At 38.5% G+C, this 27,178-nt stretch overlaps 1 protein-coding gene across 15 annotated transcripts in view; it reads right to left on the reverse strand.

The window, feature by feature from the left end:
- Window positions 1–27,178, reverse strand: part of FGD4 (FYVE, RhoGEF and PH domain containing 4) — a 253,092-nt gene that overhangs the window by 69,192 nt on the left and 156,722 nt on the right. For 10 of the 15 annotated variants that reach the window (XM_058743131.1, XM_058743133.1, XM_058743132.1 and 7 more), the window contains exons 4-7: window positions 23,890–24,400; window positions 6,543–6,632; window positions 4,415–4,560; window positions 3,621–3,777 (exon numbers count right to left, since the gene is read on the reverse strand). In XM_058743131.1, coding sequence (XP_058599114.1) covers window positions 3,621–3,777; window positions 4,415–4,560; window positions 6,543–6,632; window positions 23,890–24,400 — 904 coding nt within the window. Of the gene's footprint in view, window positions 1–3,620; window positions 3,778–4,414; window positions 4,561–5,249; window positions 5,349–6,542; window positions 6,633–11,749; window positions 12,435–14,866; window positions 17,508–20,858; window positions 21,503–23,889; window positions 24,401–27,178 lie in introns of those variants that run through there. The other 5 variants (XM_058743141.1, XM_058743142.1, XM_058743143.1 and 2 more) reach the window with 5 other exon arrangements.

Below are 27,178 nucleotides of genomic sequence, written 5' to 3' on the forward strand. Positions count from 1 at the left end.
TCTAATAATCAACCACAAGCTACTCTGTATAAGGCACAAAAAATCAAGATGGAAAAAGTACTTGGGCGCTAAAGGCAGGAATGGAACATGTTGACTTTGTTTTGATAGCAAAATGTCGATACAGAGTTGTGTAACCAGCATTCAACAAGGTGCAATGACAGTTTAGAGGCAGGTAACAGACTAGAAAAATGACCCTACAGGCATCTGTAGGACATGATGGTTAAAGCCTCAGGAACATGTGACATCACAGAGGGTGTGGAGGTTGAAAAGAATGTGAAGGGCCACATTCTTGTACTCTGTCCACATTTCAGTATAAGTAAAAGGGGCTAGTAAAAGAACCAAAGGAGCCAGTATTCAGAAAGGTAGATGAGTGCTTAATGATGAGAGAAGAAAAAGAAAGAGTAAATGGGAAGAGGCAGGACTTTTGGTTATGGCTGAGAGAGCAGACTAGCAAAATCCCCCCTGGAAAACGCAACTAGAAAGGGGGATAAAACTGATAAAACGACCATTTTGGTACTTTGGAGACTGATGAAAGGCATAGAACGATCTGAAAAGTATTTATGCTTTGAAAATTGTTGACCTTTGGGTAAGAACAGTGAGAATCTGTGGCATTCTGGCCTGAGGCCGTACCCATTCCTCCCCTAACAAAGGAAGTTTCAATGACCGAAAGGTTCAGCAGGGGTGGGACTGGCAGTGTCTCTGGTAAAGTTCAAGAGGGCTCATATTATTAGATTTGGAATGGTGGGCGAGGCACACATCCAGGAACACTGTTGGTGAAAGTGAATAGTTCTGAGGTGGGCAAGTGGAGAAGACCAATGGCTTCACTGGGCTGAAGCTGTGGTTGTGTGTTGGGGAAGGGGAGCAGATAATAATTTTCTTGGCTGAGGCTCTGTAGATGATCAGCAGAGACTGAAGACAGCTTGACTCAGCACAGTCTCCTGGCCACCCTGAGGCTGTGAACTCGTCCTGAGGAGATGTAAAAGGGTCCAGTGGACTTGAAAATGGTCAGATCTTTAAATGTTCTCCCCTATGCATAGACAGGTCCATCAGCAGAGGACAGAAGCGTACTGGCTCTAGGTAGTTAATCATCTCTGTTCAATAACTGTTTGACCCCTAACCTACACAGACATAGGGGTAATCCCTACAAAGCTGGGATCACATACACACACATGGATATTAAACAAAAAAACTGAATAGAGACATTGGCAACAGCATACCAGAAGAGAGACAGATTTTATAGATTTAGTATAAGCAAGTTACTAAACAAACGAAAGTAACCAAAGCCACTTTCAGTGGGGGAAAGCAAAATCTGGAGTTGCTACAATAGGTTATCTAAAATGTCCAGTATTCAACAACAACAACAACAACAACAACAACAAGAGACAGAGAATAGTAAACTGTTACCTATACTGAAGAAAAAAGGCAATCAAAAGAAACTGTCTCTGAACACAGATACTGGATGTGGGCGACAAAGACTTCAGCGTAGCTATTATAAAAACATTCAAAGAATTAAAGGAAATTGTATTTGAAAAACATGAAAAGTGTAACAATAATGAATGCACAAATAGCAATTTTCAAGGAGGAAACAGGTGTTATAAAAAGAACCAATGGAAATTCTGGAGTTGAACCATACAATAGCCGGGATGAAAAATGCACTGCAGGGACTCAACAGCAGATTCCAGATGGCAGAAGAAAAAATCACAGTGCCTGGGTGGCTCAGTCAGTTGAGTACCAGACTTTGGCTCAGGTCATGATCTCATGCATCAGGCTTGCTGCTGTCAGCACAGAGCCTGGTTCGGATCCTCTGCCCCTGTCTCTCTGTCCCTCCACTGCTCACTCTCGCTGTCTCTCTCAAAAATAAATATTAAAAAAAAGAAAAAAAAGAAAAAAATGAATTCAAAGAAAGATTAATAGAAATTATACAATCCGGAGAACAGAAAAAAGACTGAATAAAAATGAATAGTCTCAGAAACTTGTAGAATAACATCAAGAACACCAACATATGTGTACTTGGAGCAAATTATTTGAAGAAATAATGGCTGAAAACTTCTCAAATTAATTAAAAAAAACCCTACACATCCCAGAAATTTAATCCTAAGCAAGATAAATATAGAAAGATTTACATTAGATACATACTGTTGAAAGAAAAAAGCAAAGAGATAAATTTGAAAATAGCAAGAGAAAAGCAATTCAGCACATACAGGAAATAATATAATTAATAACTTCCCATATGAAACAACAGAGGACAGAGTACAGTGAATGACATTCATTTTGCTGAAAGAAAAAAAAAAACCTATTAACCCAGATTCTGTATCTAGCAACACTATCAATTCAGTAGTGAAGAAAAAAAATAAAGATTTTCCCAAAAAAAGACCAAGAAAATTTGTTACTATCCAATCTCTGCCTTGTAAGAAACATTTATCACTCTTTCTTTTAAAATTTTTAAAGTTTATTTATTTTTGAGATACAGAGAGTGTGTGTGTGAGCAGTGGAGGGGCAGGGGGGGAGGGGCACAGAATCCAAAGCAGGCTCCAGGCTCTGAGTTGTCAGCACAGAGCCCGATGTGGGGCTCAAACTCACAAACCATGAGATCATGACCTGAGCCGAAGTTGGATGCTTAATTGACTGAGCCACCCAGGTAACCCAAAACATTTAACACCCTTTGTAGAAAGGAACTTACTCTAGAAATGGTAAATATATGGGTTAATAATTTTTTTTGGTACATTTTTTCTTATATCCTCTCTTCTTTCAAAGATACAAAATTATATAAAATAATATCACTGTATTATTGAATTTAAAACCTATATAAAGGTAATGTATATGATACTAAAAGCATGGAGCATGGAGGAACTGAGCTACGATGGAGCAAAATGCCTGTATTTTATTAGAATTAATATTAGCATTAACCTGAAGTAGATTGTGGTAAATTAAGATGCATATTATAATTCCTCCAACAAACAGTAGGAAAAAAACATTCAAAATTTAGAGGAATTAAAATGGTAAATAAAAAATATTTGTATAGCACAAAAGAAAGCAGAGAAAGAGCAGCAGAATCCTCACCCCAAGGACCTTATGTGATCTCAAGAATTCCTTTTCAACATTTAAACTATCAAGTTATTAACAACTTTGACTAGAGAATCAAATAGAAATCACTATGGAGTTATCTAAAATATATTATCCAGGTTTGGCAAAACTGAAAAAAAGTCAGGACACATATGTAAAGTCGCACACACACACACACACACACACACACACACACAGAATGATAATGTCTGCAAAATGTCAGGTTTATGGCAATCATTTTTTATATTCATTGCATCATCTCAACCTCTGAAAGAAAGCAAGAGAGTCACAGACCCGAATGGGAAATCACTTTGTAAATCCATGTGAATCTTTATAAAAGCTACACTCTCCTGGTCTCAAAAGCAAATGGAGAATTTACTGCTCAGCGCATGGCATGTGCTCGATAAATACATTAATTCTGCATAGATGATTTTTACATCATTCTGAATAACATGGAATTTGGTGGTCTCAGATGTCTCAATCTAAACTTTAGATCTAGAAGACCTTATGATTTGTATAGGAAAATAATTCATAGCCTTGAACAAGAGTCCAATTACCTGAATTTCTTCAACTACTGATTTGAACTGGGGGATACGCTCTGTCATGTTTTTAACCAATTCCATTGCATTATCAAATCCTTTCACATATTCTCCATACATCTTAAGGAATGGTGCCAATTTCTGAAGGATGTCACCAATTCTAGGGGTAGTTTCCCTGTATAAAATACAGAAACAAGTCATTAAGATTTCTTATAGAGTAAGTGAATTAATAGGACTTCAAATGAAGTGATCACTGTGTATACACATTCTTTGCTTTATCAGATCCACCTTGCTATGAGATTTGTAGAGAATAAAGCAGCGCTTTTTTTTTTTTTAAGTTTATTTTTGAGAGAAAGAGCACGAGTGGGGGAGGAGGAGAGAAAGATGGAGACAGAATCTGAAGGGGGCTCCACGCTCTGAGCTGTCAGCACAGAGCCCAATGTGGGGCTTGAACTCACGAACCGTGAGATCATGACCTGAGCCAAAGTTGGACACTTAACCGACTGAGCCACCCAGGCGTCCCTGAAGCAGGACCTTTTTAAAGGGACTTTAGGAATGAAAACCTATGGAGTTTTTAAAGCTCCAGATTACCCTGAAATCTTGTCTCCACTAATCAAAAGATAGTTTAGAGAGCAGAGATGAAATTCTTTTCAACCAAAGCTAAAAATGTACCACAACTTCTTTACCATACAAATTTAACACAGATGTTTGGCTATAGCTCTGTGTAGCATTGTTGTTTCCATTTATAAGCAAATAACACAGCATCTAATATGACTGCCTTAGACAAATAGTTGGCCATCTATTCCTCTTACCATTCTTGCATTCGTTTTTCCAGCTCTGGCAATAGGAATTTACTATGGAAGACATTTATTGATGAAATATTAGAAAAGATTTTATTCACCATCTCTGCTGAAAATGAGCCTCGATTTGCTTCTTCCAATAATTTGCAGTAAAATACCTGAATAAGAGAATAAAGCAAACATTACTTCAAATTTACTGGTCAACCACCTAGCACTGGGCTAGGCATAGTGGGTTCTTAGTAACTTATTGAATGAAAAAGTTCATGAATCAAAAAATCAGTCATTTTTGAAATGGATGAGTATATGCTTTGATTGAAAGAACCAGGAGTCAGAATTAGAAAAGTTGACTCTAACTTAGGCTCTCCCTCCGTTTTGGAGATATTAACCTCTTCTACGCCAGAAAATTTCCAATTGAGGTAAAAGGATTTACTTCTATCTATAAGTAGAGTTAAGAGACATGGAAGGAAAATTTTATCTAAATTAATAATTTTTGGTGGTATTTTTCACTCTTCTTTATGTTTTGAATGACTTTGACAGTATTGCCCTTTATTGTAATTTGTGGGCCTAAATCTCACTTTCCCTATTAAAACTGTCTGCCCTCTTGGGAAGGGAGGCCATCATAATTTAGTTCCCACAGAAGAACAGGTGCTTAATATCTGGCGAGTGGATGAATAAAAGAATATTTCAGTTCACAGATGTTTACTTGCTTTTTATTAAGTAATAATGCAAGATAACTTAAACACTTATAAAAGGGTACAAAGATCTTCTCCTGTACATAACAATGGTATCTTAAAGACACTTTTTAAAAAACTGCACTCTTAGCTATTCTCCACTATGGCTACTATACCTCTTAATTGCCATTCTGTTAAATGTAGGCAGAAGGAAGTCTGTTCCTTCAAATGTCCAGATGGTTGTTAATTTTCTAAATTCACCTCCACTGCATTTTCTTGGGAGGCAAAAAGAACACAAAATCATGTCCTTAGAGACTCCAATAGATAGGATATTTTAAGTAATTGAGACTCTAAAATTCTAAAAAGGTCAGCAACAGTAGCTGACAAGCTAATATGGCTGAAATAACAAAAAAGAACGAAGACAAAAAAAAACACAAAACTTTTAAGAGGAAAAGACATGTCTCCACAATAGGAATACTTAACGTTTCTGGTCTGTATTCCCCTGACGGGAAATTGTTTCAAACACATAAACACATGAATTGACTGACTTACAGTGAAATTCTTTGGAAAGTGAGTGTTTAAGACACAATCTCATTATTTCAAAGGACAGAAGCCTTAATGTGGCCCCTTAAGGCTCATCTGACAGGGCCATAGTCCACTCTAGGAACCAATGATAAGGAGGTATACCCAGGATGGCCTGTTCCCATGAAGTTCCAGTTTTCCAATGGCAGAAGTGAGATAATTCTTCTTATAGTTAGTACTCAAACATGGCAACTTTCTCTTCTAATAAGAGGGGTCTATATGAGCAATTTACCAGTTATCTTGTTCTTTTATCACTAAAACAATATTAAGAAGCCTTAATAATTTTTAAGCGATTCTTTGTAATGTGTATTTAAAATGATACTCAAGGCCCCAACATGACGAAAGTACAAAATGTGATAAAGTACTCTGAATGCCATTTCTAACAAATATTGACTGTGCAACTTTACGCCAGGCACTATATTAGATGTCTCCTACAAGCTTGAACAAGTGAACGCTCAAAATGCCTTCTGGCCCTATTACTCCATCAATTCAGATGACTCACATGGGTCTGAACAGCACATGAGACAAACAGAATCAATGACATATTCATGCAGGCATTAGAATCACCAATCTCTTATTTAGATTATAATGGGAACATAGCTCTAGGATCATAATAAATGGTCACGAAACAGACTAGTGTTTAGGGATGAAAGATAAAGGCATTTTGTGACTCATACAGAGAGTCCTTGAATCTGCTTTTTATGAACTGAAAAACCTTTATGTCTAGTGCATTCACTGACAAAGCTAAAAATCCTAAAGATTTCCTTGAAGAAAAAGCTTTCACTGGCAAAAAGCAGTTATGTCCATCCAGTAGTTTCTAAAGCCCCTTTACTAAAAATGATATATAATGCCAAAAAATAAAATAATCCTGAATGGGAAAATATTACCTTATCTAAGAGGTCAAGTCGGTTGACATAAGCTCTTTCTGTAAGCAAAAGTTCGTTGGCTATTTTGTGAAGTTTTTGTTCATTAGTTTCCTAAAAATAGAATAGATATCCACATATTAGGAAATAAGACTTAGACAAGACTTTTCAAGTAATAAACACCTTATCAAATGGTCAAAACAGTTTTCTCAAGCTTCTCAGCTACCCAATTCCTTTCAGCCATGAAGGAACAAACCAGAAATGAACAAAATCAAAAATAAGCATTCTGCTAGATTTAACCTATAATGACTTCTTTAGCTTCTGTCAAAATCAACAGTATCATCTATTTTGCCCTTGAAACACCTTTTATGTTTCTCAGACACTAAATTTGGCTCATTTTCTCCCTGTCTCTCTCAGGCTACTCTTCAGAAATGATTTCAACACTCTTTCAGATAATTTGTCTAATTATTAGCTCTATGCATCTAACTTTTTGCCTTTTTAAAAAAACATTAGGAAAAATTTCAATCATATATGAGTAAAGAGTAAAATGAACCAGCAAATATCCATCGATGAGATTCAGTAACTATCAACTCATTGTTAATATTGTTTCATCTATGCCCTCCTCCTCTCTCTACCCATATTATATTAAATTAAAAACAAACATTTTATTATTTCCTCAGTGTATGTTTACTTGGCCCCTAAATGTATTTGTAGAGCTTTGCTAGTTCTGTGATAATGGGAACACTTTTTTTCTCGGTAACTTGGTAACCCTCCTGTCTAATACAGTGCTTCAATAAAATACTGGCGTTTGATAAAATATTGCTGAATAAATGAATGAGTAGCAATCACACATTCCTATTGTTGGATATTTATTACCACTCTGACATGCTGTCAACGTAAGACCAAACTCATTTTTTCAGGAAAGCCCCTATCCTATCACCTCCCAACTCCACCCCACTGGAACTTTACCAGCCTGGCAATGGTTCCATCCTTTTCCAGTCATCTGCCTTTGGCACCTTGAATCACTGTAAACGTAGCTCCCTGCCATAAAATCCAGCTGGCTACGAATGTCTACTCATACTATGTGTTTAGCAACCATCCCTTTAATTCTCCTCACTGCCGCCTGGTTTTGCTCATACAGTATCTCAAACCCAGGCTAATCAAGAACTCCCATTTTGATGTGATTCTACTACTTTTTGGCTCTAACACACCTTGTATGCGGTTGTATAAGCAATCTTTCCAACTCTGCTTTGCCAAGACCATTCTACTTTCCATAGAAAGAAAACGTTTAACAGTCCTCCTTTCTTTTTAAAAAAATTTTTAAATGTTTATTTATTTTTGAGAGGGAGGAGAGAGCACACGTGTGTGAGTGGGGAGGGGCAGAGAGAGAAAGACACAGAATCTGAAGCAGGCTCCAGGCTCTGAGCTGTCAGCACAGAGCCTGATATGGGGCTCAGACCCACGAGACATGAGATCATGACCTAAGCCGAAGTCGGACACTTAACCGAATGAGTCACCCAGGTGCCCCAACAGTCCTCCTTTCACCAGTGGGATAACAGCCAGACTATGTATAATTCAGGGCTGTTCAAATCTCATCTCTACTCATTGTCTCAGACTTCTTTCCCATTGTATCTTTGCAGGCACCCTTCCCTCCAAACACATGAATCTGACCCACCATTATCCAAATGTGTCCATGGTCATTCCCAAACCTTTTTTCTTTCCATCCTCTCTGCATGGCATATATTCTTGCTTTATCTCTCTCAGCATTGAAGACATACTTTTTTTGGGGGGATGGGCTGCTGAATTTTTATTCCTTGTCCATGGAGCCTTCTTCAACTACCCAGAGCTCTTGAACTTGGTCCTATTAGAACTCATTTTCTATTTTATACATCTTTTTGTTGAGAAATTTCTACCTAGCTACTTTGCTGAAGTACTCTTTTCATTGTAGGCAAGTACGAAGCATAGTAAAGGTTTAGTAATAACTCTGGCACCAAAGGAGAACAAAGCATATTTCAAACCAGTGCCTAGTTTGTGTAAAGGCTACATTTAAAACTGTGTCTAAAATGCTATTATACTGTATAGCATGCTTCATCGTGTTCAGTATATGAGGTTACCATGTTGCTTATTACAGCAGCACTGAAATGAAGTATTTTTATGTGAAGGCTTTAGGTAAAGTAACATAATACTGTTTAAATAATTTGTGGTCTCAAAAATACTGAAATAAAAACTATATTGTCATTAAATCCCGCAGCTAGCCAAGGTTTTGGTTAAACAATCAATTCAGGGTAAAGTACTAGCATTGTTGTCTGTCTGTTTGACATCCTTTCCCACTATTTCTTAATGATATCCAGATTTGGTTAGTATATCTACCTTACTACTAGGTGGCCTTCCCTTTGGAGAAACTATCCTCATTCCCCAGATCAAAAGGTGGGCCCTAACTGGTGTAATAATCAAGAATATACAGCGATTGGTTCAAGAACCAATGAGACATGAGGGAATATGCACTAGGACTTTCTACTCTTAAGGAAGAGCCATAGAAAAAGAAATTTCTCTTCCATGCTCCATGTAAATAAGGGTACCTGTAGACTTGAGTGCTATGGGCAGCCACCCCATAACCACAGAGATGAAGTTAATAAACTTCCTTATTATTTAAGCCAGGTTGAGCGTTACTGGTGTTATTTGTGTTAGAAGCATCCTCATTAATATGGAAAACTGAAATACTATGAAACATGGGGTATATTCTGCACGACTGAAAAAGTCTCAAGTAATTTTTAAACAATTACTACTTATAGAGGAGAAAATAATGAGCTGAAAATGTGACTTCCAAACCTATAATAAGAGAACACAAATATGTAGTGAATATATAAGAAATATATCAACATTTCAGAGGAAGATAAATGTATATTCGACATACTCAAAAGAAATACTGACCTGCATCAATACTATGAGGCATTTGTGTTTTTGTAAGCCAGATTTATTGATATATGACTTACAGTAGTAAGGTTCACCCTTTTGGTGGATAGTTCTAAGTGTTTTGACAAATGATTAATATAATCATATCACTACCACAATGAAGATAAAGAACATTTCCACCAAAACTTAAGTTTCTATAGTCGGTCCCACCCCTCTCCTATTACCTGCTCCTGTTAATAATTAGATCTGTCCTTTTCCAGAAGGTTGTATAAATGGAATCACACAGTATGTGCCTTTTGTGTCTTGCTTCTTCCACTTCTCGAAATGCATTTGAGATACATCCATGCTGTCATTAGTATTAGTGACTTGCTCTTCCCAAGACCTTTGTTTTATTCTAATAGTGGTACTGTATCTTTGTGACTCACTCACTTTCATATGTTCTGATTCTGGTTTTGACAAATACCTTTAAGGAAAACCATCCAGCAAAGTCTGTGCCATGATAAAATAATACATCCTTTATGAGTCAGAGAATTCATTAACCAACAAGTCAAACTGTCTATCATTGCCATGCAATGAAGTCACTCCTGAGGTCTTCCACATCCTACAGGATCTTAAATCAGAAGCTTATAATAAATGATCTTTTGCTGACTCTAAATCACACTTTAGCTGAATGTGGCAAATTGTGGGTATCCTGGTCATATTTTGCAAAATCCAAGGGAGAGACCAGCAGTTATTAGCAAAAGTTGTGTCCTTCCACACAGATGGTCTTCTAATGTTAGGTCCCTGACCTTGCCAAAACCAACACAAAGTTAAGCAAAAGTAAACTCGCTGACATTCGGTTTAATCACTTGCACACAGGTTTGTGAAAAGTTACTAAGGATTTTTGTGGTAGAGGTGAGGAAATCATGGACCCAAACAACAATGTTGCCATAAGAACAGCTAATGATTATTCACTGACTGCTTGTTATGCACCAGATGCTGTTACAATTATTTTATATAAATTGACTAATCTTTACAGTAATTCTATAAAATAGGTACATTATTCCTGTTTTATTGGCAGCACACACATACAACAAAATAAAATTTCAAGGCTTGGAAAGGCCACGTGACTTGCTCCAAGTCACACAGTTGAAAGGCAACTGAATCAGATTCCAATCATCTAAGAGAGCCTGGGCTTTTAAGTCACTGGTCAGTAAACCTTTGGCTCTCGCTCGAACTCTTCTCTGCAACAAGCAACAAGACTATAATAAGTGCCTGCAAGGGTTTTCCCTTCCCAATTTTCTTTTGACTAACAAAATACAAGCTATCCACTTAAAAATGAAATGTGGTATCTACTCTGCATTTTAATGTATATAATCTTTCTCTAATATAAATTCTATTTATGGCAGGCTTTTCAGCATTTTAGTAATAATCATCAGGTAAACGGGGCGCCTGGGTGGCTCAGTTGGTTAAGCATCCAACTTCAGCTCAGGTCATGAGCTAGCAGTTCCTGAGTTTGAGCCCCGCGTCGGGCTCTATGCTGACAGCTTAGAGCCTGGAGCCTGCTTCAAATTCTATGTCTCCCTCTCTCTCTGCTCCTCCCCCGCTCACGCTCTGTCTCTCCTTCAAAAAATAAATAAAAACATAAAAAAAAAAAATAATCATCAGATATTGAAGATTCAGTCATATTTGATATAACGATATGATGGCTTCTAACTTAAAAAAAATTAGTTACTGAAACTCATCTATGAATTACATTTAAGGAGAAATACAGAATCTATCTGCATGCCAGGGGCTCTATTACTCTAGGAGATAGCTTTTTTTTTTTTAAGGTTTGTTTATTTATTTTTGAGTGGGGGGAGAAGGAGCAGAGAGAGAGGGAGGGAGAGACCGAATCCCAAGCAGGATCTATGCTATCAGCACACAGCCCGATGCGGGGCTCGAGCTCACAAACCATGAGATCATGACCTGAGCCAAAAAGTTGGATGCTTAACTGACTGAGCCACCTAGGTGCCCCAAGACTTATGCTTAAATAACAGACAAAGTTGTTTTACAATTGCTGGTACATTAGAGATGTAGGCTGGTATTTTTTTTAAAATAAAAAGTTAAATAGGTAAAGTTAATGTTGTTTCTTATTATTTGCCACTTCAAAACTATGTAACTGCTACTTTTGTGCTTAGCACTCCACTAAGTCATATATTCTTGTGATTCTTTGGAAAATAGTAATAGCTACACAATATTGATTTAATAAATAATCCTATTTGCCTCTACTGGAGCCTAATACACAGGCTTGACTCTTTAAAAACAATCATAAATATGCTATTACAAAAGCATCTTACCTTTGATGTTCCTCTATAATATAAAGATTTTTTTCACTTGTAAATGACACTATGTTCCTATGTTGAAAGCTGATTCTCAGAATATTGCCTCAAATAACGATGCAATAGAGTACATCTGAACTATTGAAACTGAAAAGATAAAATACACACTTCTTACAGTAAGAGATTACACAATTTACTTTTCTCTGCTTCTTGCACTTGCTTAATCCACTTCCTAGGTTAGGACTGTGCACCTTCACACCCCCAGTGACCTTCCAGTAGAGAGCTGCTCCATTCTCACTAGACTAGATTCAGCCTGGTCATTAGTCAGTGTGCCTGCTGGCTCATGAATGTGCTACACTGTCAGTTCTGCCTCCTCATTTACAGATGTCATCAGCTCCTACGGCTCTTTTCAGACCTTTTGGCACGACTCTTCCATATGGCAGGAGCCCCAGACAAAGAGCCCCCACGGCAGCTCACAGACTTCGTTTATTGGATAGGCAGAAAATGCTCATGTGGAGCCAGAGATTCATTCTTCAAAATCTTAGTACCATAAGCGCTGCCACATGTCTCAGAACCACCAAGCAGGGGAGCAGACATTTTGGAAAGAACTTCATAAAGGTTAATAAACAATTAGAGTTTCCTACAAGATGCTTTAAGGGCAAAAGCTTCAATTACATAAAAATGAACCAGATACCGACATCATGCTTTATTACTCTTCAACTATGCTATTTAACTTTTCAGTACATGTTCTCATGATTTCATTTTAATCAGGAAGAATTTTTTTTCTAAAAACATGGAATCAAAACTACTAAAAGTTATTATAGTTTTTTTCATATATTCATTACAGGTTATATTTGAAGTAATATAAGTTATTGGGTTTCTTGGTCCTGGGAGTTTCTACCCATATTTGCTACCAATTAATTAAATTCTACCCTGCAGATGGAAGATGTAGCTTTATATGAATACACATGTTTCTGCTTTCCCTGAAGTCCATTCTTTCATAACAAGATGAGTCAACTTAGGAAATTAACACTTGATCCTCTACCACAATTCATGAGCTGTATTAAAATTTTGATATGTCATTTTTAATGTCTTCCATGTGGCTCCAGGTGATAATTTAAAATTAGATCACAATAATATTTGAATGTTACATAACTGTCCTATCATCTCAAAAAGCATCTTAAAATCTCTAACTTGTGTCAGACACCTTCATTCCAATAATCCATAATTCTATAGAGTTCTATAGATCCTTTCTTATTAATACTAAGGAACAGGGAAATCGAGGGAAGGTATCACAAGTGAGTGATAGTGACAGCCCTATTTATTGAGTACTTACTGTGTGCTAAGCACTAGCATGTGTTTCACATGAATTAGCTAATGGAATCCTCATAATACTCCTGGGAAGCAGGCATCATTATCCTTTCACTTTATAGATGAGGAAGTAGTGTCTTAATGAGGATGGGTAACCTGCCCCAAATCATATAGCTAAGTAAGTGACTCAGCCAGGATTCAAATCTAGGTCTGTGAAAATAAAGTTCTTGCTTTGTCACAGCCTCGTAAGGAACAGAACTCCCTGGGGATTTGCAGGACAAGAAAATGGAAAGGTAAGGGAATAAAACACAGATTTTGTGTTCAATGAAGATCATGTAATAATGCCATAATGAAGGCCATATGTTCTCAGGGAAGATTTGTAATCAGCAAGTAATTTATCACCAGGTTCACATTACAGGAAAAAGAATACCCACTACGACCCATGCACATTATTCCTTTGCCAGGGCTTCATTATAGAGTATCACAAGAATAAATAGTCTATTACCTTAGCATGATCCTTCAGGAAGCTTTGGGAGCAAAGTCCAAGCCTACTTTCTTTCTTTCTTTCTTTTTTTTTTTAAGATTTTATTTTTAAGTAATCCCTATACCTAATGTGGAGCTGGAACTCACAACCCCAAGATCCAAAGTCACACGCTCTACTGCCTGAGCCAGCCAGGCACCCCCAAACCTACTTTTGACCCAGCGACAATGTTTTTCAATCCGATGTCCTCTATTCTATTTATTCAATTCTAAACAGGAGAACAGGTGACTGAGAGTTTAATCTGTAGGTTTACATTCTATCTTTTTGAGATAGGGTGGGAAAAGGACAAAATAGAGCTCACACTGAGAAGGACAATTTAGTTACATGCACAAGATCAGACAGGAAGTAAGTGGTAGCAAAGAGAGAACTCTGTTCTTCTTATATCCAATTTAGTATACATTAAATTGTCTTTTGCCTTTTGCAGAAATTAAAGATCATGCATCAGGAAGAATATATGCTCACAATCAATAACTGAATTAACCTATCTCAAATCTAGGCAGAGCATCAAAGTAATTAGGTCACTTATAAATATTTCTGATGATAATTCCCTGGAGTTAAAACCTTATGCAAATAAATGAGTGCATTATGTGCTAATAACCTATGGGCCTCAGAGGAGAGAAACAAACAAAATATAAGAAACCTGTGTTAAAAAGGAAGAGTCAGCCAAAATGCCCTCTGTGCCTCCCACAAAGGAGCATCTCACTTTAAAACAAACTGGCAGGTGCTGGGACACTCACTTGGCAGGATATACTAAACTCTGGATCTATTAAGGGACATTTCAGGTCATGTGTCTGTTTCCCTTGAATTACAAATGAGGAAACATGATTTTACTTTTATGCTTACTTAACATATATATAGCTCACATTACGTTTTAAGGCACTGTTCTAAATCCTCTACAACGATTTGATGATCTATATGCCTTGTAATAACCTTGTGAGGTAAGTTATTATTTCCATGTTGCAGATGAAGAAAACTAAGCTACGGAGAGCGTTAAGTGACCTGCTCGAGGTCCTACAACTGTAAGTGGCTAACCTGGGCTACAAACCTAGAGACTCTGGTCCTTGAGCCTGTCTTCCTGACTGGTTATTGTATATTGCTCTTTTTATTTTTATTTTATTTTTAAGCCACATATGATGACTGCTGTGTTTTTAAGATCTGACCTTTCCATTTCTCTCACACCCATGCCAAACAGCATCGTTAATATGCATCCTGACCTCCACGCACCTCACTTTCCCAAACCTCCTGGTTCATGTCAACATTCTGTTAAGCCCCACCACTGTTACCTTCTTGTTCTCTTAGCACTGCTGACTCGCAGACCGTGGCTCACTCCCACTGCCAGTTCCATCTTCTCTTTGTTGAGTTCCATGTCACTCAGCAACGCTGGGGAGACTGCTGATTGTGCCCACTACCCTTGACCTTGGCCCTCAGAATCTTAGTCACAAGTCACCACAAGAGCTTTCTCCACTGTCCTCAAGCTCCAAGCCCCACCCCTTGAGGCTGTACCTCTCTCACTGAGTTCCAGACTCCCTGACTTCTCAATTTATGCTAACGGGGAATTCATCCTCTTAGCCTTGCTCTGAATCTTGATTTAATCTTTGAGTTCCCTTTTTCCCTTACCTCAAGATATCTTATGTAATGATCATTTATCTCAATCCTCTGTTTCAGCTGTTTCCTCTTTTATTTTCTGCAGTGCCTTGCACATAGTGTATGTGCAATATAAACGTAGTCTGTTTAATTTGATTACCCAGGTTCTCTGAGCTAGTTAGCTATGATGTCCAATCCTCATAAGCTCACCAATAATCCTATGTCCCCCTCCCCCAAACCCTGTGATTCTCATAACATTGCTCTCTTTTCTTTTTCCTCTCACACAGCTATGTTCCCCTTTTGATTCTGTTTGTGCTCTCCAGGGCTCAGTCTTTGCCCTTCTTCCTGTTCCTGCACATTCTATTTTGGCAGTATTAATCACACCCTTATGTACATCCTCTTACATTCTTACCCTCTTTCCTGAGCTCCAGACCCACATTTCTACTTGCTAATTAATAGCTGCAAATGGATGTCCTGCAGGTGTCATAAACTCAGTAGTACAAAACTAACCTAATTAGCAAGTCTACTCCTTCCCATCATTCCAAACACAACTGCTTTCCTTCCTGTCTTCCACCTCAATTATTAACATGTTAGGAAACCAAGGCCTAGCAAATTATGTTAAAATACAATGTCCGAGGTCACCTAGCTGGTATGTGACAAAGATTGGGTTTGAAGTCATCTCTTTTAATTCTAATGTCTTTATCCTTAATCAATACACCATAAAACCTCCAGAGTATTCATTTTTTGAGTTTTATTTGACTGGGGGAGGAGCAGAGAGAGAGGGAGAGAGAGCGCAAATTCCAAACAAGGGGGGCTCAAACTTATGAACCATGAGATCATGACCTGAGCCAAAGTCAGACTCTTAACCAGCTGAGCCACCCAGGCGCCTCCAGAGTATTCCATTTTTGTCTTAGACATCTTCATGAGGACAATCCACACATCTTTCAACTTCCGTATGTCTAAACCTATTTTTTTTTCCTCCAAATATGCCACTCCTTCTATTCTCTTGTAGTTCAGTAGGTGATACACCAACGGCCACTTCACTCAAGCTAGGAGTTGAACATGACTCATTCCCTACCTCCATCAGAAGGTCCTTAGAAACCTCTCTCCCTTGTCCTAACCTTCTGCTGCATCTGTCCAGGACCTCATCCTCTCACACCTGGATTATTGTAGTTGCTTGCAAACTCTGCTCCATCTGTTTTCCTTTTATCTGACTCATTTTTTCTAAAACCCACAGATGTATAATCATGTCACTTCCATGCTTTAATTAAATGCCTCTGAGGCCACACAGTATTTGGCTTATGGAAAATTTGAAATAACACAGGAAAGCACCTATGTTTAATCCTACAAAACAGGATGCAGAATGACCATACATTAGGCTACTGAAATTGTTTTCTCCCAAAAATGAGCTCAGAAAAAAATAAGTTGGAATGTTAAATATCAAAGCAGCTCTCTCTGGGTAGTAGAACTATGAGTGATTTGTATTCTCTATGCTTTGCTGCATTTTCTTTATTATCTATGAGGATTGTTCATTGTTTTCAGGGGAGAAAAGATACAGGTTAGGCATACAAACCGCCTGCAATTTGTCCCTAGCTTACGTTTTCTTTTTAAGCCTATCCTATTCTCACACTCAATTCTTTGGCCCTCTGGCCTCGTATTATGAGGCCAGGAGTACCCACAAATATGACATCTATCCACTTGCCACTGCTTGTTTCCTACACTCTGCCTCTGCCTAGATAGAGCCACTCCTCCCTGCCTAACCCCATTCCCATCTATTCTGAACCAACCAGCAACCTCTCCTACTTTTCTTCAAGCTAAATTCAACTGCTTCTCAGGAGCCTGCCCCTCAATCAGCCCTTCCCCAGGCTCAGGTCATTCCTCATCTGTGTTTGTGAAGTATGTGTTTATTGCACCATATCATGGTGATTTTTCTCTTATCTCTCTCCCCTGGGTAGACCAAGGCTTTGAAGGCAGGACGTGTACTCTTCACATCCTAGGTGTTTCTGGCACTTAGGACAGTAAGCCTGGCACAATGAGTTTGCAAATGGAACAGGTGTTTTTTTCAGATACAGGCTCTCTGAGGTTCATTTTTTCTCACCTCGCTTTCTTATACCTTTCCAATAGACTAAATGGAGTCGCCACAAAATAAAGAACTTTCCAAATTCACCATTCAGTTCTAAGTGAATAAGAAAAGCGATCCTCATATGGACTATCCATATGGTTAGTGGGACACCTTTTCTGTTATTCTACACATTGTTTTAAAACTCCAACAACTTCAGTGAGAACTTTCACTGTAATACTAGCAACAACAAAGACTGATTAGTGAAGCTGGATAATTCCTTTGCTTCTGCTGTCTTCCATATTCTTGGAATGAAAGCTGAGCTGGCAAGGGAAGAAATAGCTAAGAGTAACTTACTATTTGTCTTCAGGTCTAAGATGATCTCAACAGTTGTCGCCCCCAACCTTTACTTTTTTAAAAAGTGAAAAAAAAAAAAAAAGAAATTCAAAGCCTTACAGAAAAAGGACTTATAGCCCACCACAAGAAAGTGACAGCCAAGGTAAACATTATGTTTTAACTGCCAGAAAACTCTGATACCTCACATTACATCCTGCAAAATCAAACAGTGTTAAGAGTTACAATTAAGTGAAATTAAAGGAGAAAAAGGAAAAGTGACTTAACTTGGATTACAGCATTGACATTCTACTTGCAATACTTCTGAATTTGATTCTCTGTCATTCTTTTCCTTAAGAGATGATTATCTTAATTTCTCTTGTGAGGGGCAGAGGGAGAAAGGGAGAAACAGAGAGAGAGAGACAGAGACAGGGGGAGAGAGAGAGAATCTTAAGCAGGCTCCACGCTCAGCATGGAGTTCAACTTGGGGCTCGATCCCACAACCTTGGGATCATGACCTGAGCAGAAATCAAGAGTTGGGTTGGATGCTCAACCAACTAAGCCACCCAAGTGCCCCTGTCTTCTTAATTTTTATTTGAGTATGTTCAAAGGTTATAAACTCTCAAAGATTATGTTAAAATATAAGTAAAATAGTAATTAAAAAAAAACTAGAAAGAAAATTTAAGTTTTTAAACAAAAATGTTTCTATAAATCTCTATCAATTCTCCATCAGTTCTACCAAATCTCTATCTTCATTAATTCCTCGCTTTATTATACAATTTCTTTCATTTTTCATGAAATGAATGATTAACTTAAAATGTTTGTGTAATATTTTTGATAAAGCTATTACTAAATTTAAATACATTGCTTTTTTGAGTTTATGCTGCCAACAGGTATGTAATTTCTATCAACTTTAGTCTTTAAAAGGTCACATCTATGTGTTTATATTTGGTCTACAATATGAAATATAGAGGAAGGAAACACTGAATAAATCTCAGAAAGATCTATGAATACAACCTGTTAAAGTACATCTTGGATACTAACAGGCTCATGAAAACTATAAAGAGAGGTGTTTATTATGTGGCATAATCAATGACTGCATTCCACATTAGTGCATTTCAAATGAAGCTTACCCACCGAAGCACAGAGATCTGAGGGAAAAAAAAAATAACCATTTTCAAATGAAATTCATTCTAAAATGTACTGATTGACCCATTTACCTGAGCCTCTTAATATAGTTTAAGCTATTTTTGATAACCCAAATTCATCATGCCAAATACTATTATAATACTGTCCACACCCTGCCCACTGTGCCCTCAGGTAGGCATGCCTGCACAGGCACACATGATATTCTTCTGCCCCTACCTTCCCTGTCATGTACAGATTTTAAGGTTTCCTTATAACATATCCCCTTTAGTAGATTTCAGTTTTTTAATCTCATGTTATACATATCTAACTTTAATTTAAAGACACTGATAACACCTTGTGGGTAAGAGCTAAAGGTGTCACAAAGTACTCACAATTTTCCTTTAGTTCAGAGGTTTAAAAAAAACAACAATCTGCCTACTTTGAGGTGTCTGGCTATATTTTAGATCACTGATGCTGCAAAAGTTTAAATATTGGAAAAGTGTAGCTTTGCTCAAATATGGTAGGGACAAGAGTTTCAATGAGGTAGGTATTCTTTATCTTTTATATGGTAAATGTAACAGCATTCTATATTCACCACTGAAGTGATTCTTGATCACAATACATTAGATATCAGTGAAAGTTACACAAGCTGAGACAATTTCCAAATCAGTTTTCACTATTAATAATGCCTGTTCAAGAACTAATTTAATGTGGGGACACCTGGGTGGCTCAGTTGGTTAAGTGTCCAACTTCAGCTCATGTCATTATCTCACAGTTCGTGAGTTCAAGCCCCATGTTGGGCTCTGTGCTGACAGCTCAGAGCCTGGAGCCTCCTTCAGACTCTGTGTCTCCCTCTCTCTCTCTGCCCTTCCCCCACTCATTCATTCGTTCTCACTGTGTCTCAAAAATAAACATTAAAAAATTAAAAAAAGAGATCTAGTTTAATGTGCATCTACTTTACTGAACTATCTTTGTGATTCTATTCTGCTCCTACCCCTCCATCCCCCAATCCCTCCTGCTCTCATTCTTGGTGGGCATTTAAGAAATACTCATTAAATTTAATACTGGTTATGGGCGCCTAGGTGGCTCTGTGGGTTAGGTGACCGACTTCAGCTCAGGTCATGATCTCACAGTTTGTGGGTTCAAGACCCACTTCGGGCTCTGTGCTGACAGCTCAGAGCCTGGAGCCTGCTTCAGATTCTGGGTCTCCCCCTCACTCTGCCCCTCCCCGGCTCGCACTCTGCCTCTCTCTCTCTCTCTCTCCTTCAAAAGTAAATAATAAACATTAAAAAAAATTAATACTCGTTCTAATGAAACTTATTTAAGACTTCTGATTTAAATCTCTACATCGAATTATATAGAGACTGAAGTAATTTTTTTCAGTTGTCTGCAGAGTGAAATTCAAAGTATTCCATAGTATCTTAGACGTTCAAAACACCAGACAGTTCAAGAAGCAGCTGACACTATGGGGGGGGATGGCTATACTAACAAAGAAATATACCTACAAAAAACAGCATAGAATTATTATTACATTATCACTGAAAAGGGCCTTAAGATCACATCCAGTTTATATCCTTTAACTAAAGGCACAAATAATTTAATTGATTTGTTTGAGGTCATATCACTAGTTAGTGGACAAGTCAGAAGAAGCATCAAGATTTCCTGGTTCCAATGGTTCCACTATATACTATTTTTTTTTTTAACATTTCTTTTTGTTTGTTTTTAACTGTGGCAAAATATATATAACATAAAATTTACCACCTTAACATTACTAATATTTATGTTTGCATATTTGAACCAATGCAATATAACAGACACCAGAGCAGCAAAGGAGAACATATTACCACATATATATTAAATCCTAATGCTCCCCTTTAGATGAGAGACACATGTAGTGTTTGTAGCAATAGTGTTTCTCTGCAGAGAAGATGTCATTTTTCTTCCCACACATAGCACGTGCCATCTACTATTTACATTCCCACTTAGGAGAAAGGCCAGCTGTACTATTGCGTTCTGCTAGTTTAATAAGAAAGCCCTATTAATTCTTTCCCAAACCAAATAAGACTCATCAATGAGAACGTACAGATAATAATATAGAACAGGAAAAAAAAAAGTAGTACCCAGCAACCACAGGCATTACCAATCAAAATATTAATAAGAATAGTTCTTACTGTTTTATAAATGCTTGCTGGTGGCATCATTCCAACTATAAAAGGACAAATGAGGAGTCTTGAGTTCTCGATTCTACCCTTCTCTTCTGTTCACCATGGTTCAAGCACAGAGACACTAAAATCTATGACCACATCAAGATGTAGTGAAGAGATTCATTTTGCAATGTCCTGTTTCTTTATTGTTTCAGATAATGTTACCAACTATGACTCACTTTTCTCCCACCCACTTCCTTATTTAAACTTTCCCTGCTTGAGAGTCAGCATTTAAAATTAATTCACTAACTGGAAGAAAATAAGCCACTGGCTTTTTGTCTATTTGGGATCTTTTTCAGGGTTGGTGAAAACTATACCATACTGTGGATTTCATTTTAGTTAAAGTTCTAAAAACATCAATCAATCACTTTTTACTCTGATATTTTACTATCAGTCAGTCCTTTTGAATTTCTGCCTAATGTTAATGCCACTTAAGGCAGAGCACCATAAACAATGCTAAACAGAGGGGCACCTGGGTGGCTCAGTCAGGTGAGTGTCCAGCTCTGGATTTCAGCTCGGGTCATGATCTCGCATTTCATGGGTTCAAGTCCCATGTCGGGCTCTGTGCTGACAGTGTGGAATCTGCTTGGGATTCTCTCTCCCTCTCTCTACCTCTTTCCCTGCTTGCGCATGCACTCTCTCACTCTCAAAAATAAACAAACATTAAAAAAAAAAAATTTTTTTTTAAAAAATTTAAAAAATTAAAAAAAAAAAATTTTTTTTTTTTTAATGTTTGTTTATTTTTGAGAGAGAGCGCACAAGAGCACGTGCGGGCAGAGGTGGGGCAGAGAGAGGGAGATACAGAATCTGAAACAGGTTCCAGGCTCCGAGCTGTCAGCAGAGAGCTGGATGCAGGGCCCGAACCCATGGACCGTGAGATCATGACCTGAGCTCAAGTTGGACACTTAACCTGAGACACCCAGGTGTCTAAAATTAATAAACTTTAAAAAATCCTAAATATTAGATTTAGGACTTGGATTTGTCATTTACAGATTTTCCTATAATTGTCAAATTTTCAATTCTCAACTCTCCCACACAGATTGTTATTTATAATCAAAAAGAGACTGAGCAGGGGCGCCTGGGTGGCGCAGTCGGTTAAGCGTCCGACTTCAGCCAGGTCACGATCTCGCGGTCCGTGAGTTCGAGCCCCGCGTCAGGCTCTGGGCTGATGGCTCAGAGCCTGGAGCCTGTTTCCGATTCTGTGTCTCCCTCTCTCTCTGCCCCTCCCCCGTTCATGCTCTGTCTCTCTCTGTCCCAAAAATAAAAAATAAAAAACGTTGAAAAAAAAAAAAATTAAAAAAAAAAAAAAAAAAAAGAGACTGAGCAATGGGAACTTTTTTTGTCCTTGGAGACAAAAACAAACTTTCTATTCTAGGGAACTGTATGATGATGCTTATAGTGCACCTTTGACCCAAGAAATTCCAAGTACTGTGTAAAGGCCATATTTATTAATCTCTTCAAAGCACTATATTGACATGAATAAAGAATACAAATGCAATGGTCTTGTTATAAGAATTGTATCAAAGCTTCTGCTATAGCACAAGTAAATTATGAACGTATCTCACCAGCAAATCAGCTCCTTGTGAGCTTAGATTTTGCACACAGGCAGAAATGCCATTCAAGCAGTTCACTGAACTGCAGCCCTCTTTAGAAAGGATGTGAACTTCCATTTTGCCACAGCCTCACCTCTCTCTAGTACATTACTCATGGATGCCGTATTCATTGACATTTCCTGCATTCAGGCACTTAAGTTTGTGATTTCTTGCATCAGGGACACAGTACTGGCCTGTGAGTCAGAACACCAAGAGGTCCAGGCTATTGTTGTGACCTCAGAGAATCACATCAACTTTCTGGAAGTGATTTCTAGAACTGTTTCTACTTCTATAAATGAATTGCTGAACTAAGATGATCTTTAAAGAGATCATCTTTAAATCCAAGATTAAGTCAATTGTTTTAAAACCATACTAGTTAGAAAAAATTTTTAAATTAGAAGCCTGGAAAGAGTTATAGTTATAATCTGCGGAATAATTTGTGAATAATTCCATATTTGCATCCTTTTTAAAATTTTTTGTTTTTTTTATTATTTGAGAGACGCAGAGAGAGCATGTGTGCGTGCTTGGGTGGGGGAGGGGCAGAGAAAGAGTCCCAAGCAGGCTCCACACTGTCAGCACAGGGCCTGATGTTGGGCTTGAACTCTCCAACTGTGAGATCATGACCCAAGCCAAAATCAAGAATTGGATGCTTAAGGGGCGCCTGGGTGGCGCAGTCGGTTAAGCGTCCGACTTCAGCCAGGTCACGATCTCGCGGTCCGTGAGTTGGAGCCCCGCGTCAGGCTCTGGGCTGATGGCTCGGAGCCTGGAGCCTGTTTCCGATTCTGTGTCTCCCTCTCTCTCTGCCCCTCCCCCGTTCATGCTCTGTCTCTCTCTGTCCCAAAAATAAATTAAAAACATTAAAAAAAAAAAAAAAAAAATTTAAAAAAAAAAAAAAAAAAAAAAAAAAGAATTGGATGCTTAACTGCCTGAGCCACCCGGGTACCCCACCCCCTCCATATTTCTGTCCTTACTTGAAACATTTGCTGGTTCAAGTTACTCTTCCAGGTCTAGATTAGAAATGTCTGAAAAGCAAAGAGTATACAATTTCTTCTTGCTTATCCCGTAAATATACTAGGGATGTGTCCCTAACATCTAGAGCAACAAAGAACATTTTCTTCCTATGCAAGTAAAAACAATAAGCTTGTGGTTTTCCTACATTAAAGTCTTCAGAACGTTCTGACTCTTGAAATCACAAGAGAAAGATCAACAGAAACTACACAAGAAAAAATGAAGTATTTTCTCATAGAGTAGAGGAAACATCCATTAGCAGCTAAAGCTTAAAACTTTTAACTGGTAGTGTGGGTGATCTGACTCATTGCTTTCACGAGTGCTATTAAGTAGAGTTTTAAGACAGTAGTGGAACAGGTGGTGCTTCCTCCTACTTCTGAGCCAGTCTCCCGCTTTACCTTCATCTCCTGGTGCTGGTCCAGCTGTTCCTGTTCCAGAGGGCTTTCTCCATCTTCCCGCTCTTGCACGTTTGCTTCCGCATCTGCCCTTCCTTCTTCTAGGGGGAGCACTTGGCTGACAGTGGAGGTCCTGCAGCTACTATCAGACGCGTTTCCATCATAGTCATTTGCCGTGGGTGATGTGGGTTCTGTGGAAGTTTTCTCCTTTCCTTCTCCATTCACTAAGTTCATAGCAAGCAAGGGTTCTGAAGTTTGAATAGGAGTATCTGGGCTAAGAGTGGCCGTTTTATCCTCCTCACACTCCATCTGGTTTTGTGCTGCCATCACACCATTAGCCACACCAGTCTGTACACCCTGAGTTGGATCTGTGTCATTTCCCTGCTTCTGTGGTGGATGCTGGGAGAGGAGCTTTTGCTGAGGGGTGGTTGTCAATTTATGCCTTCCTGGTGTCCTAGGAGCATTCAGGTGCACAGCAGAATCTTTCTTCAAATCACTGTAATTTGATAATGTGCTAGAAGATAAAATACAAAAGAAGGGTGAAAACACTGGCATGGGAAAGTTCTGTAAGACAGACCAGCTTATTTCAGCTGAAAGGAGGTATTTAGTGAAGACTTTCCTCTGACGGTTTTAGAAATGTGGATTAGAATAGGCGGGTATAGTTCTCAGTCTCTTGGGATATTTTACACCCTTAAATAAACATTTCAATAAAGATGATAAGACTGAGCATTAGCTACAGGGTCTGGAACATTTCCTTAGGCTGTTTATCAGTATGGCTCATTTGTAAGGACAGAGATGTGAGAAACATTTATAGTTAATAAAGCCATCTTTTTCCAAGATTTTACTTTCATAACATTTTAAAAACAAGTATAGTCAGCCCCTCAGTTTATCAACAGGTTGGAAACCAAAGGTTACTTTTGTTTGGAAAGCGGAACACATATTCTCAGAAACTTTGTCACCTGCTCTGCCATAACCTAACTTATCTCTCTGCTTCCACTCTCCACCCCTTGGAATCCATCTCTCTAGGTCAACCACGGAGGTCGAACTCTCTGAGGGCACCCTGTACACTTACAGGTAGCCTAGCATTCTGACAATGGCTCAGGATTGTGTACACACAATCCCCTGCTAGCCCCAGCCTTGTTCATTTCCATTCTCTTCCCTTGCCGTGCTCCTGCCCCTCCTGCCTCCTTGCTACTCCCACATTCCCAACAAGCCAATGTGTGCATCTAAGGATCTCTGCAGCTGTTTTTCTCTTTGCCCAGACAACTTCCCTAAGACATTGGTATGTCTTAGGTATGGGAAGGCTGACTCCTTCCCCTCATTCAGGATTCTGCTCAGACATCACCTCCTGGATTATTCTATTATAGCACACTCTACCACCAACTACACATCTCATTTTAGTCTTCCTTAAAGCCCTTGTTATTACTTGATATTATATATAACTCTTAATAGTATACAATGGAACCTAACCACCAATATATTACAATGTCCCTATAGAAATATTTGCATAACATTTTAATCTAGGATTCCAGGGAGGAAAAACATAAATCTCTGGGCTGCAGTCTTGGAGAGATTCCTATGACCTAATAAGGAGACAAAAATGAGTACAGACTAGTAGTCTGTGAGGGCACGGAACATGCCTATCATGTTCTCTCTGTTTTACCCCCACCGCTTAGCACAGTGCTAGAAATAGGAAAGTGCTCAGTAATCAGCAATGAGTAACTGTGATTGTGATGGTGATCATGGCAGTAATTCATAACAGCAGCTAACATTTATTTTAAAGTTTTTTTTTAATGTTTATTTATTTTTGAGAGAGAGAGAGAGAGACAGAGAGAGAGAGAGAGAGAGAGACAGAGACAGGGCATGAGAGGGGGAAGGGCAGACAGATAGAGGGAGACACAGAATCTGAAGCAGGCTCCAGGCTCTCGGCTCCGAGCTGTCAGCACAGAGCTTGATGTGGGGCTAGAACTCTGGACAGCGAGATCATGACCTGAGCCAAAGTCGGACGCCCAACTAACTGAGCCACCCAGGCACGCCCAGTGGCTAACATTTATTAAGTGCTGGAAAGTACACAGTATTCTTTACATTATTTGTTTCTACTCATAATAATTGAAAACAGGACCCCAAAATAGGGAAATTGAAGCTTGGACACCTACATAACGTGGTGGCATCACATGGCTAAGAAATGATAAAGCTAGAGTCCAAACCGTAAAGACTGACTCTAAATTCCATGGTCTTAACCCCACATTGTAACACACTAGAACATGAAAGATGGAGTGAGAAGCAAGGGATCAGGCTGCATATAAAATGTGGGAATAAAGTCCAGAGGTGGCCTCTTCCCCAGAGCAGACTGATGTTACAGGGTAGAGGACACAGCAACACGGTTCACGGACAGTGCTGAGATGTGCATTTCCTTCTCCCTTCATTCTACTCCTCCTGGACACTGCTGATCTGGACTGGAGAATGGAACAGAGAACAACAGACAGCAATAAGGTAATGAGGGAGGAAAAAAAGACAAGGTAAGCTCAGCATCACAGGAAGGGAAGGAAAAATCTGGCAGGGGAAAATGTCACATATATAAAGTTGGTCGTTGTCAATATAAATAAATATCACATACTCCACCATTAATATTTGCCTTCTGGGAGAGTATACCCTTAGCCTAGACAATTTCTCAAGCAGTCTTTGGACATTTGAATGGTATGGTCTTCCTTTTCCTGCCCACATCAGTGTCCAGAAACCCAATAGAAAAATCCTCAGCAGATCCTCTGAACCAAACTTTAGACTTGCTTGGGATTTTTGGAAAGAATAGTTAGGCATGAAAGATAAGAACTTCCTGTAATAAGTAACATGCAGGGGATATGCAGGTAGAGGTGGGATAGGGATAAGGTGGGGAGAGGTAAGTAAAAGCAGTGGTTGAGCCAATACATATATTCCTGCTGGTTTGTGGACACCAGACCGTGCGGAAAAACAGTTGGCCTTGAAGTGCCTTAGGAAAACCAGTGTTCAGTTTCACGGAAGATGTTATTTCTTTCTATAATCCTGAAATCTTTCATAGGTTAAAAATACCAGTTTGTCTTATACCCCAAAAAACCAAAAAACCTAATAATACATACATAAATACATAAATAAGTAAATAAAATTTATATGCTCCAACGACATCCTCCAAATCACTCATCTTAATAGTGTTACCTGCATTACTGCAGAGCAAAATTCTGATTCCTAGGTAAAGTCTTAATAGGGTGGTCTAATAGTTGGTGGTCTATGATCCCACTCTTCCTGTCAGTTTACTGTG

The sequence above is a fragment of the Neofelis nebulosa genome, chromosome 8 (assembly GCF_028018385.1).
Source record: "Neofelis nebulosa isolate mNeoNeb1 chromosome 8, mNeoNeb1.pri, whole genome shotgun sequence".
In the NCBI taxonomy this organism is placed as follows: domain Eukaryota; kingdom Metazoa; phylum Chordata; class Mammalia; order Carnivora; family Felidae; genus Neofelis; species Neofelis nebulosa.